Raw genomic sequence first — 13,598 nt, forward strand, 5'->3', positions numbered from 1 at the left:
TTTCTAAAAAGGCAGGATATTTTTACCCTATAAAAGCTTTCCTTTGTTTCGGTTTTTTTTTTTTTAATATTGCATTGCCATTAAAAAAAAAAGAAAAGAAAAAGAAAACTGACATCTACAACAGTAATTGCTGAAATAAAGGATTCTGGTTCATCTCCCCATCTCTCTATCCTTGTAGTCAGAATGGGACTACAGATAGAAAAGTATATTAAATATTTACTCAAGGTTGTTGTTGGAAGAATTGCAGTGGGGTTTAAGTCCTCCAAAAAAAGAGAAAAAAAGGTTTCTCTGGCTTCTGTTTGGAATTGTATCATCTCAGTAGAAATCAAAGAATCATGAAATGGTTTGGGTTGGGGGGGATCTTAAAGCCCATCCAGTGCCACCCCTGCCATGGGCAGGGACACCTTCCACTGTCCCAGGCTGCTCCAAGCCCCATCCAACCTGGCCTCGGACACTGCCAGGGATCCAGGAACAGCCACAGCTTCTCTGGGAAATCTGTTTCAAGTCCTCACCAGCCTCACAGTAAAGAATTTCTCCCTAATACCCATCTGACCCTTCTCCGCTTCAGTTTGGAGCCATTCCCCTCGTCCTGTCACTCCATCCCTTGGAAATTTTCTCTCCCCATCTTTCTTGTCGGCTTCCTTCAGAAAATATTCTCATCTCTATCCTCTCCCCCACACACACTTTCTTTTTCTCTTTGCTTTTCTTACTTTTCAAATAAGTACGACCTTTTTTTCCCCACTAAAACCTTGTCCTCTTCAAACCACAATAATCCAAGTTTCTCTCTTTATATTCTTTCCTTTCAAAATAGAGGTTTCCCCTCAAGATGGCTCTCATTTTTGTTGATGATAATGAATAACCAATAAATCAGTTACTTAGGAAAAAAAAGAAGAAAATAAATCAGAACTTGATATTTTTCAATACATAATGGTTTCCAACACTTTCCTATGTGCAAGAGCAAAGAATCTGGTCTTGCACACTAAAAAAAATACAATAAATGGGGTTTTTTATAGCATCCGTTCTAATGAACAATGTTTTGTTTTCATTTAAATTCCCAACTGCAGAATTGAGTGATTATGAGATAATAAGAATTTTTTTTAAGTTTGTAATAGATTTTTAATGTTTGTAGCCTTGTCAACCACTGTCAGAGGGTACATTAAGGAAAAAAGAATTATTAGATTTAGATCCATATAGTTAAATGTTATTACACACTTGTATCCCCCCAAAGTTTGGAGTTAAAACCTATATAGGCTTATAAAAAATAGATTATCTGTAAGTGGCAGCTATGATGTTTTGAAGAATTGCCATATTTTTTCCCCTAAAGAAGAGATTACAGAGACCTGGGTGTCCCCTACTCCTGATTCCAGGGTGAAGGACAGGATTGAGCCACTCTCAGATATCACAGGGGTACAAGGAACTAATGCTGAAGTAATTAAAAAACCAAATTGTGTCCTCTCAATCTACGTTTTCAGAGAAAATATGCACGTTTCCTTATAATACAGAATGAATAAACTCAAAAAATAAATCAAGGTAGTTACCCATGAAGACATTCATTTTCTTTATTCCAGCCAATACTCACACATACAGATGTACATACACCGTGTAGCAGATTATTTTAAGACGAAGCAAAATAAACACATCCATCCACTGTTGTGCTAAATACTTCCAATCATAGTTTAGATAATCTTAAGCATAATTCTGTATCATTTTATACATAATAATGGAAAGCTTGTTTGTGCATTTAAATACAACTCTGACCTGTGTTGGCTGAAGTGCTGGTGAGTCCAACAACTCAGATATCACAGACCTCATCTGGGTGCAAATGCACCCAGTTGCAGTTGCTCAATGACAAAAAATTAGGATATTATCAAAATCCAAGAGCCCAATAAGGAAGTGAATTTACCAAGCTTAAACAGTGCACTAGCAACAGAGAACAACTGATCATCAATCACATGGCTGTTAAATATTTACCAAATCCCTTGAAAATTCTTTGAATTATAATTTTTGAAAAAAAATATTGCATGGTGATGTCAGGAATCAATAAAACATGGAGAGAAATTAAATCTATCATACAAGTCATATGGAGACATAGGTATTTCCATCAATGCCACAATTTGTCAGAAAATAAAGATTATTAATATACTGAGGAGGTGTACAAAAACATTTCCACACACCTGAGCATCATAAACAGAAACATATTCCTAAGCAGACTCTGCAGCAACATTTAACTCAAACTACTTTTTTCCATTCTGCACAGCCCTGGAACAATACATTTCCAATTTCTGCATGCATAAATCATTTGTATGTGTAACAACAGCTGCACCCTGCATTATATAGAATTCAGATATGTACTATACTGAAAATATTTCTCCTACCTATTTGTTCTGCCATGAATTTCTTACAATGTTTATGCTTTAAAATGTTAGATTTTCTTTGCCCAAATTCCCGAACAATGCCTCACATTTTCTCCCTCTGTCAGTAAATGGATTAATGCACATAACTGCTTTAGTACAGATTGTTTCACTTCAATATGTTCAGTTTATGGCAGTGCTTAAGCCTCCACTGTTATCTCTGAAGATATTTGGGATTAAAATGCTATGAAAGTATATATATTGATTACATACCTCATTTAAACATAACCAAACAAATTTAGACTCAGGATTTCTTCTAATCTGTGAGTAACATCACCACTAAAAATAATCACAACCCAGCACATGTTTATGACACTCAAATTTCTTTGGCATGCACGAGCTCTTTATCAAAGTTAAAATGCAAACCCACTGCCACAGCACCCGAAAGCTGGTTTTATGTCTGGTATAAAACAAAAAACATGTTATTTTCCCCTCAAGCAGGCTAGAAAAGCAGGGCTGTCTGAAGCCTTCATGTCACACACAGAGAGTCACAGGGATGCAGCAATGCTGAAGTGAGATACATTACTGGGAAGATGACATCTCACTCAGCTAGAATTGAACCAAAGTAAACATCAGGCATTTTGGGGGGAGGGGGGGGAAATCAGGAAACATCTCTGCCATTGCCAGCTGGAAAAAAAAAGCCATAAGAGCCTACCTGAGACAAGCGAGACTGTGTCTTTCTCCCATGAGACAACAGTGATGTATGCCTCCACAGAGGAGGGGATAATGCACTTGAACACTGCTACATTGCCTCTCATGGCTTTCTGGTCCTCCACACGGACTGTATAGGGTTCCCGTAAAACTGCAGGGACAAGAGGAGGGTTTGGTAAATAAACTGCAGCCCCACATCTCACCCACTTCCTCGGTCAGCCTCACAAAGTGCCCCCCAGAATCAGGCTGTGAGCTCTTGTCTCAGTGAATGACACTCATTTACAAGGCTGATTGTGAGTTGATGTGAAAGCATTCCCAGACCTTTTTGTTTCCTCAAAATCTGCATCTCTTACTCTGTGTTCTTTCCTCACCTAATTCTGGGAGGCTCAGATAAGGACTGCAGAGTTATGTGGGTAAATGGTGTTACGTTTTATGTTCCTTGTCCGCTTTTCCCAGCCGCATTTCCCTTCACAAAGGGTTTTCTGCTCATCAAAGAGCAGAGGGGTAAATGCAGGTGCTGTGTGTGAATTAGACATCCAGAGCGGAGAAGAGAAGGTCAGTGTCATTTAGGATTTTGAAGAAGTGAGAACTGAAGGAGAAAATCGATAGAGGTGACAGAGAGAGAAAAAGAAATGTGTGTCAGGAACACAGAGGAATGGGAGTAAGTAAGAGGAGAGATACATTTGATTGACCAGCCCTGAAAGAAATCAGTTAATGGTAAAAAAACCCAGAAACAAAGCCACAATTGTATTAAACAAAAACACGTTATAATAAAACCCAACATGATTCAAAAAATGTTTAGAATCGGAAAATTATTTGTCTTGAGTCTGAAAGAATTAATTTAATGGACAAAGAGAAAAAAGAACAACTGGATGGACAAGGAGGATAAAAGCACAACTGGAGAAATCCTTCTAACCAAATTAATATTGCTGGGGTGAGATGAAGTTGCACTGGGTAGGAGAATGGAAAGAAGGGAAATCTTGAAATAATCCCATGGAGAGCGAGGGATGAGCATTTCTGTGAGCAAGAGTTCATGGAGAAGGTGGCAGAGCAGAGAAGAAAGAGATGTTGTCTTCTACAGCAAATGAATGGCTGAGACAGGACAGACAAGCACAACAAAGACTCTCCACAGGACCACAAGGTCAAGGTGCAAAAAAAAGGAATCACCACAGCCAAAAGAAACCATTCCAATGAGAACAGGGAGGAATACACTGGAAATTTCTGTGTGTCTGAGACATGCACCTGCCTGAGGGTAAAAGTTACTGGGAAGAATGACCCCAGTGGAGCAGCAATGCTGAGCTGCCACATAACAGGGACATTTCTTGCCCACATTTCCTGTCCACAAACACAGAGCAAGCTCATTTACACATACATTTAACCCCACTGATTCCAGTTGAAAATTCAGTAACTTCTTTTCCCAGTTTACAAAAGTGTTTCTACACATCAGGAGCACTTCAATTTCTAAGTATCTGCCCCACTTAGGGTGTATTTCAAGAAATAAAAGGCAGAATAATGAAATGTAACCAGTCTTCAAAATGCAAACAGCATCAGCTTTTCAGGTCCTTTGTTACCGCTGCAAAAAGGAAGACTGAAGTTCTCTATCCCAAACATTGCTATAACAATATAATTTTTATATTGTATTATATATTAATACAATTAATAATACTATTATAATTAAATATATAATTAATATAATTAATAATTATTAATTAATATATAATTAATGTATATAAATATATAATTAAAAATTAAATATCTTTTTTAAAAGGAAAGAAAAATAATCCATATTCTATTACAAGATAGACACTGATAGTTTTTAAAAAGTCAATAATTTATTTCTAATCAAGGGCTAGACTTCTTAACCCTGTCATGAGTCTTAAAGTGATCTATAAGCACCTTTAATGCAGTGACTTTACAGCATTGGCTGCCCTGTGGTGAAGCAGCTCCCTAACCCTGTTCTACACCCAGGGAATGGCACATAGATCATCTTAATGAGGCTGACTTGTGTCCAAAGCTCCTGCTCCAGCTCTCATTCCCAGGAAAGGCCTGTTTAGCAGCAATATCCCAACATACTGCCAAAGGTATTTGTACTTTTTAGATCACTTGGCCACTCTGAAAATCTGCCCAGCTGATCATGTCAATAAAATCCAACACGGAAACCACGCAGGGCACAGAAACCTGGAAAGAGGTTTATTCATTTCCTTGTTTAAAAGAATTTACATTATTGTGATTTACGAGGTCCCTCAGCTATATCCAGGTCATAGTTTTGACAGTTTCCATGAATAAATTGCTGATTTTTACTTTTCCTATATATTTTTTTTTTTAAATCCCAAGTCCCCAGGTCATTAATTTATATGAGAATGTCAGCCTTTGCTACAAAAAACCCCCCATATTCTTCATTGCCATGACAGCACAGGAGAGCTTGAAGATAAAATGGAGACCTTTACTTCCATGTGGGACTGGCATGGAAGAGGATTAGGTTTGGATGTCCAGGTGTGGGGGTTATGATGTCTGGGGGGAGTTTGGGAATCTTTGTTGCACTATAGGTAAAATTACATGCAAAAGCACAATTACAATTATCTGTGAGCGGGAATTTTTGTATCTGCTGCCCATATTCCTGGGAAAAGAGGCAAATGAGCTCCAGACTTTCTCAAGCTGACTTTGAGAATGGGCAGAGCCATTTGTGCTATGACTAGATGATCCAGTGATTTCTTCTGCATTCTTAGGAAACCAATTGCTGTTGGAGTGCGCTGGAAGGAGGAAATTAGAAAAGACCCCCCAAAATCATGTTAATTGGTGCCAGTCTGAAATATTGTTCAGATTTCACATGAACAGAACTCATTTGTAAGCACCATGTAAAGAAATGAAGTTCCTAATTTCAAATTTGAGCAACACATTTACCATCAGGGTTTATCATCTGAGCATAAAATACACTTCACTGCCATGCACAGAGGACTCTCCAAGTTGTGTTTTCCTGTGATTGAGGGTTTACACAAACCCTTGGAAAAGATGCTCACTAGTAGCTGTGGTCTGCCATCACACACAGTGACAGCTCTGACACACAGCATCAGCTCATGGCAAGGCAGGGGACTCGTGTAGCTCATTATCCAAACCTCAGATTAACTGAGAAATTGAGTCAAATGGAGAAATGAGTGGAAACAGGGTAAAAAGTTAAAAAAAGAAAAGAAAAGAGGTAAAGAGGGCATTTCTGACTTGGCAAAAAAAGGAGTTGTTAACTTATGAGCCAAGCAGCTACACTACCAACTGCAAAGCCCTTTTTTAAGGCCTTTTTTCTATTTGGAGCGTTTATTTCTCAAGCAGAGGGAGAAGTCTTGTTTTGGAGTTCCATGGATGAATGTTTTACACCTAAAGGAACACCAGTTCAGAGACTTAGCCAGAAACACTGCAAGTTTTAGCCTCCTTTGTATCACCACAGTAGTTTATCTAAGAAATGTAAAAATTGGAAAGTAATACTGGGAAAGAATACTACCCAAAAGGTGCTCAAAATGGAAACACATTAACAAATCCAGAAAAAGCAAAAATAAATACTATGTTCTCTCTAAATATAATTCTACCAGACAACTTGCCCACAAATCCATGAAAGTAAAGCCAAAATCTCAAAAAACAGCACCGAGTTTCAAACAAAGTTGGTTACGATGTGTTCATATGAATCTTTGATTTTCAAGCTTTTTTTTTTTATGGACAACGAAATATTTTCATAAGAATCATAGACCATCATAGAACTCCCCTTATATGTAACATGATAACCTCTGCTAGATGCTTCTTGTGCAAGAAAACCCACTTTTCTAGACTAAAATTTTAATGAGACATGAATTTTGTGGAAACCTGGTTTTTATTCTTGCCTTCCAGCTGCCTACAAACTACAAACCTCTGAATGTTAACTAATTGTTAAGAAGAAGAGAATACATTTTATCATTTAAAAAGAAAGTCACAGGCAAATCTACTTGTTAACTGTTCACAGTTTTCCCTGTGAAACTCCTGTGAAGACAAATCTCCAGAGGAAGGGTTGTTCTCTCCTGAGAAAAGCCAAGCATAGCTCCACTAACAATAAAGAGCTTCCAAGGATTTGCATTTGCCAAAGGTCAGCTTCCAGACTACTTTTTGTTTGTTTGTTTGAATATCTTAATTAACTGAAGCGGGTAGACCAAAATCTTCAAAAACTGTGCAATCATGTGTTTGTGTGTTGTAACAAAAGGCCTGATTTTGATCCCTCTGTAATTCCTCACTGGCTGGCTCAGCCAGTACAGAAAACAGATGCAAAACCATTCTGCTCATTTGCATACTTTAGCTTAAAGAGAAAGCACTACCCGTGGACGCACATGAGCTGCTGAATCATTGCAGGGGACACAAATTTCTCTCACAACAAATCACAAGTGACCACAAGCAAAGGAGGAGAGGTGTGATTTTAGGCCAGACATTCCTCTTCTCTTCCAGCCCATGTACAAAAGCCGTCTTTTTATCACAGAGCTCTTTAATGGGCAAGCTTGGTCTGATTATTGATTTCATTATCAGTTCGTTTCTCCTTACATTTGTGCTCAATTGATCTTTGGAAAACTAGCTTTTCACCACCAAAAATAATTCGAACTGAGGAGGAGAGAAGGGAAAAATTCACCATATTACTTAATACTGTTAAGAGTTCAGAGGTTACACTTCTGGCTAATCTCCTTTGATTTATATCCGCTGCTACTCTTTGAAACACCCACATTCCCTCCCTCCTCAATCCCATCTGGACCCAACAAAAGCCTCTACTCACCAGCCTTAATGTGAACATCCTGACTCCTGATTTTCCCTGAAGGATTTTCAGCTGTGCAATAGTAAGTGTTATCATGGATTAAGTTATTAAAGCTTGAAGGAGGGAAGGGGAAAATTTGGAGAGTGCCATTGGGGTGGACGTGGCGGATCCCTGGGACATCGTAGATCTCCTCGCCCGTCGCTAGGTACCATCTGAGCGTCACCGGGGGGATCCCTGCTGCTGGACAGGGTACCAGTGTCCCTGTGGTGCTAGCAAACACTACCTCTTGCAGAGATGCATTGACAAAATAGAGACTGGCGTGTAGCTCTTCACTGAAAACTGCAAGACAAAAAGAAAAAAGAACAGACCTTGAAAACCTGAGAAATTTCAGCCACGCACAAAACAGTTCGACACCGCCACCAAATCAAACGCGACGCCCAGGGAAGGTAATCAAAGCATCTGGATGCTAATGTCAGCTCTAATAAAATGCTTCTTGTTTTCAAAGAAAATATCACCAGGTTAAACACAGTAAGTGGTTTACACCCAAAAGTAAAATGAGAAACCCCTTTCGGTGTAAACGGATACAGATGCGCTCACTTCTGCACTTGCTGAGGCAGCACTCTTCGTACAGCCTGCAAAGATCTATCAGTAATCTGCCTTTATGAAATTTCCAGTGACTAAATTTCTGCCTGGAACACAGGCAGTTTCTGTTAGCCTCCCTAAATTTATTTTTACAGTCTTTCCATGGCAAAAATAATTTATAAAGTAATAAAAAGAACTGAGCAAACACTGAAAAAATTCCCCGTAACTCCTTAATAGTAATACATATCTATACTTAATACAGATACAGCTTAATAACTGCTTTATATCATTGGTCAGGTCTTTCTAGCAAAGACCTATAAACCTAGGTGCCTATGAAAATCTTGGTTTTGTCATCCATGTGACTACAGGCCCACTCGCAACCTTAAACTGAAGATTCTGTATCACTGGAAAGAGTCAGTATTAGTCAGACTTCTGCCATGGGCTGTTGAGCTCACACTGGAGGGATTGAAGACTCCAGGTGGTTTAAAGGTTCCCCAACATTTCCTCTAAAGTACCTTCCTGACCTGCTCTGTTGGAGAGCTGATAAGCATAACACATGATTTTTGTTTTCCAATAAATGGTAGGATATCTTCCAACACCGCCAATCCGCTTTGTATTTGCATATAGTGCTCACTTGTAAAAAAAAAAAACTTCCCAGTTGTGCTTGACACAAACACAGAGACTTGGATGTCTCATTATGTCTTGAAAGCAGTAGATTCTGACAGGATTTTCTAAAGCAAGGCATGTAAGGGGTCAGTTTTTGAAAAGGTGACCATAGTGGAGGAGATCCCAGTGAGCAGTGATGAGACAGATTTCAGGGTAGCCTTCATTTGCACAAGATGGATTCTATCAACCTGCAGAAAGAACTTGCAATCCCAATGTTAAGCCATGAAGTGCCTCATCTACCTCTGCCACTGCATCTTATGGTAGTTTGGAGCACAGAATAGATTCTTTTTTCCTTCTCTCTTTTGGTATCTTGCAAAGATACAGGGTGGGAAGATGTTCATTCTAAATATCATTAGGAGTGAAAAAGAAGAGAGCAAAACTGGCTCTGGAAATCCCTGGAAATTGAAAAAGAGAGGCCCTCCCCAATTGAGAAAGATGTCTGGCATGCAGGAGACAGAGATAAATGAGCGACACAGAGAAGGTTGAAAGGTACTTGGAGATTTTGAAAGGAGAAATTTCAACACTGGAGCTGAGCTCCTGCATTTAGATGAGGCAGGTGCCAGCACAGAATAAAGTCCCTTGCAAAAAAAGTTCTACCTAGTTGGTGCAATCCCAAGAGGAACTCGGGCATCTGGAAAGCAAAAATAGGCACAATAAGACTAAGCACAGGAAGAAGCTGAATCCTCATTCAGAAGGACTGAATAAGATGGTGCCACTTTTACATAATCACATTTCTAATTATAGTTGTACTTTGAAGCAGAGAACAGTATTGTTGGTAACATAATAGAGAACTGGAAAAAAAACCCCAACAATTTGGCATTGTTCATCTGCTGTACAAGCTTTTCTCTACAATACAAATGAAACAATCAACAGGGCATTTAAATTTCCATTGGCCAACAAGACATTCATGTAGAAGTAATAAACACAGTTCACATTTGCCAGCTTTTATTATGCTGTGATGCTTCTTAGCAGATATTCAAGCAAAACCAGTAGATTTCCTGGCCAAGAACAAAGAGGTAAATACCAAATTACAAATGCCATAAAAATAGAGAATATCAGGATCTCTGTTTGACACTTCCATAGAATCTAACTTCCCAATCAAATGCAGCACAGCTGAACTGGAGACTCATCCTAGCAGCACATAACAATGAATTTTTCCAGCTGCTTTGTATCCCCTGTAGAAGCTTTCACTACTTTTGACAAACTTTCCATCCATCAGCCTGTACAATAGTGCTTCATTTTAAACCAGCATCTGCTACGCATTCATCTTAATGGCAGCCACAAACACACCAAGATCCCTGGAAAATAATCATAGTGCTGTAATGCACACACTTATACACAATGCTGACAGCCCAGATGCTTTTTGTGGTGGAATTCACAGCGTAAGCTACTTGGAGACATCCAATGACAAAAATGAGATTTCAGAAGCTCTTATTAAAAACGTATTTCTTTTCAACATTCCATAGGAAGAAAGGGATTAGCTGAATGACAGAACAAGCGATTTATTGAAACCTAATTGAAACTGAAACAAGTCAAAGAAGATGTGTAATTAATTATACGTTACTTAACGATAGAAAAGGATCCAACTAAACACTGTATTTTTGAGACAGCAGAAGCAACTCAGACTAAGAGTGGCAAGGGAGAGTGGTAGGGGAAACAGATGAAAGTCATGGAAATAAAACAGCAAAGATAAATACCTGAAGAATGGAAAAAAAACCAAAAAACAAGGCAATCATAGAAGAGAAACTAATATCCAAGGCAGAACTGAAAACTCTTGCAGCTGAGTGACTACACTTGGCCTGGACAGAGATTACATCGGTTCACAGTGAAAGGGAAGAAAAGGAAAAGATTCCTCCTGAATAGGGGTTATTTATTACTAAACCAATAATTCATGAGGGAAACAAGAGGAAGGCTGCACCTCAGCAGCACTCAGGCGCCCCAGCTGGAATGAAAAGATGACAAACAATCTACACCTGCAAGTACTTCGGGGCAAGAAGGCAGAGATTTGTGTCCTCGGCTGAGTAGTTAAAGGAGCACATCAACAGTTTATCAGATCAAAGGACAAGAAGCACTTCTGGATTCTCAGGCTCAATAGATACCAGGATCTCACTCATACAAGAAAGGGAAGAGAGGGAGCTGGGAGGGAAAAATAGAGGGGAGAGGGAGGGAGACAGGAGGTGGATAAATTTTTAGCATGTTCAATCAACATTCCTTACTCTCAACTGCTTGAAGTGATAAGGGGAACTGACAAAGCATTACAGCCGAGGAAATTTCTCCTGATTTTCAGAGGAGACAATGCTGCCAAGCTGTGCTTAGCAAAGTGCTGAATATGTCAGCCAGATCCAAAACTTCTGTTGGCACTTGAGAGATCTCTTGTCAACTAAACTGATTCTTTACAACAAGCTGGTCAGTGGGGCTGTGAGCTGATCTCCCTCAGCGAGAGAGACTGAGCACTGTGAGCCAGGCTGGGCAGATGTAACCAGGATGGACACACAGGTATGAAGACCTAGGCTGGGTTTGGCATTTCCAACATCTGTAGCTATTGGCACAGCTAAGAATTGAGTCATTTTTTGTTTTTACAGAGGTGATGTTTTCTCCCTTCAGGCAGGTCACTCCTCCAGGTCTCCAGCTCCTACATGTGTGCATACTGAGCACTTGAAGGTCTTCTTTAAGGACCTAGCCAATACCTCTTGTGATATTCCTGCTTGTGAGGGTGGGATTTGTCAAGGCTTCACAAGGCAAACCAGTCTGAAACTGCTGTTTCTCAGTGCTCCTTTTTACTGGGCAGAAGGGGGTGTCACTAAGGTGAGAGAGAAGATCCTACATTTAAATTACACTACTGGATCTAGATGGGGCTGCCCCATGTGGGATCCTGTGACAAGGAGGGATCAGCACCAACAGAGATGAGAGAAGAAATGCAAAAGCAAACCATGAAACCATCTGTCCTCTTCCCTTCCTCCACCTTGTCCCCCCTTCAGATTGCTTCACCTGCAAGAACCTTTACCCTAAAGATGCCAAAAGTGAAAACTTTCATGGAGTTTGCATGGAATAAAAGAAAATTTTGTGTCTGTTCAACCTGGTGCCAGAATACAATGCAGACAGAGGCTTGGTGCTGTACATAATTCCTTTTCATCATGTGCTCTTTCATCTTTTAGTAAGTTTAAATAACACCTCTGTGATTTTGAAATTATCTTTTTGGGCTTCATGTTCTTTCAAAGCCCTCTTCCCATATTCTGCAATTAAAGCCCCAGTTTTCTCTTCAGTTCTTGAAAGAACTGAAATATTTTTGGGCAAGAGACCAGTCAGCACGCTCAAAAATATTAATAAAATGTCTCTGAACAATTAATTGATACTTATGTTTAATTCACCTTCCCTGCACTTTTCAAGGGCTAAATGCTGTTCCTGTAATGCCTTTGCAAGTGGAAAGTTTGGTCTTAAATGAATAACAATTTCAAACTAAGGGAAAAATTAGTTCTCATCCATTTGATTAATCAAATGGAAATGAAATATTCATATAGATAAATTAAAAGATATGAATCAAAGTGAAAATCTGGAGCCAAGAGACCACTGAGATTATTTAGATAAAAAAAAAATCAAAGCAGAAAAGATAAATTATGTAATTAAGCAGTTGACTGCACTCCTGCACTACAGCAGGTTTATAGAAACAGCCTGAACTATGTTACAGTGGAACTTCAGGTGTACAACAGCCTTGGACATCAATGTTCCTTCTCCTTTTCTCCTCCATGATGTTGTGATTAATGAACTGGGCAACAATCAAGTATTTCCTTCAGATTTATTGGATTGTGTGAGGTACCACCTTAAAATGTAATAATTTTTCACTTTTAAATACAGCTGCCTGTACACAAGAAACATAGAAGCAAACCCAAGGAATATAATAAGAAGTGAAAAAGAAAAAAAAAATAAAAGGAAAAGAAAGGAAAGAAAGGACAGTATTTAATAAAGTCTAGGCTCCTAGTGCTGAATTTGGAATGGCAGACACCTGGGACTGCTTTGTACCATGATGGGACAACACATTCCAGAAAAAACCGACATTTGGAAAATTCTTTGCAAACAGACACAAAACAGGATGAGCCACATTTCCTTAAGCAGTTTAAGGATGAAGAACCTGTGTATTCTTAGCAGCTCATCAAGCTCTAATCGAAGTTTAAGAAAAACAAGAAAATATTAATATCCTGTCTGCCTTCTGGAAGAAGCCTTTTCCTAGAAGACTTCAGCCATTATTTCTTGGGTAGTGTCATACATGAAATCCCTATATGTTCTTGGTCTTTGCATATTAAGTGCTTTATTAATTAATTTAACCCATCAGCCCAGGTACAAAAATCCAGTTCCATTATCAGTGTTTTCAATTGTTCAAAGTAGTTTATTAAGAGAGTTGCACCCTTCCCAGTTAAAAATTACCAACTTGCTTTCAAACTTCAAACCACCGGTACCCCGTAAGAGTTACCTTTCCTGTGTTTACTGTATACTTTTACAAGTGTTTTGAGATGTGTTGGATGTATTTTAATACTTTTTTT

General features: G+C 39.0%; 1 protein-coding gene across 1 annotated transcript in view; it reads right to left on the reverse strand.

The window, feature by feature from the left end:
• Window positions 1-13,598, reverse strand: part of DSCAM (DS cell adhesion molecule) — a 445,083-nt gene that overhangs the window by 375,155 nt on the left and 56,330 nt on the right. The window contains exons 2-3 of the mRNA XM_017736327.1: window positions 7,837-8,154; window positions 3,067-3,213 (exon numbers count right to left, since the gene is read on the reverse strand). Coding sequence (XP_017591816.1) covers window positions 3,067-3,213; window positions 7,837-8,154 — 465 coding nt within the window. The remainder of the gene's footprint in view (window positions 1-3,066; window positions 3,214-7,836; window positions 8,155-13,598) is intronic.

This window comes from Corvus brachyrhynchos, unplaced genomic scaffold, assembly GCF_000691975.1.
Source record: "Corvus brachyrhynchos isolate BGI_N302 unplaced genomic scaffold, ASM69197v1 scaffold434, whole genome shotgun sequence".
In the NCBI taxonomy this organism is placed as follows: domain Eukaryota; kingdom Metazoa; phylum Chordata; class Aves; order Passeriformes; family Corvidae; genus Corvus; species Corvus brachyrhynchos.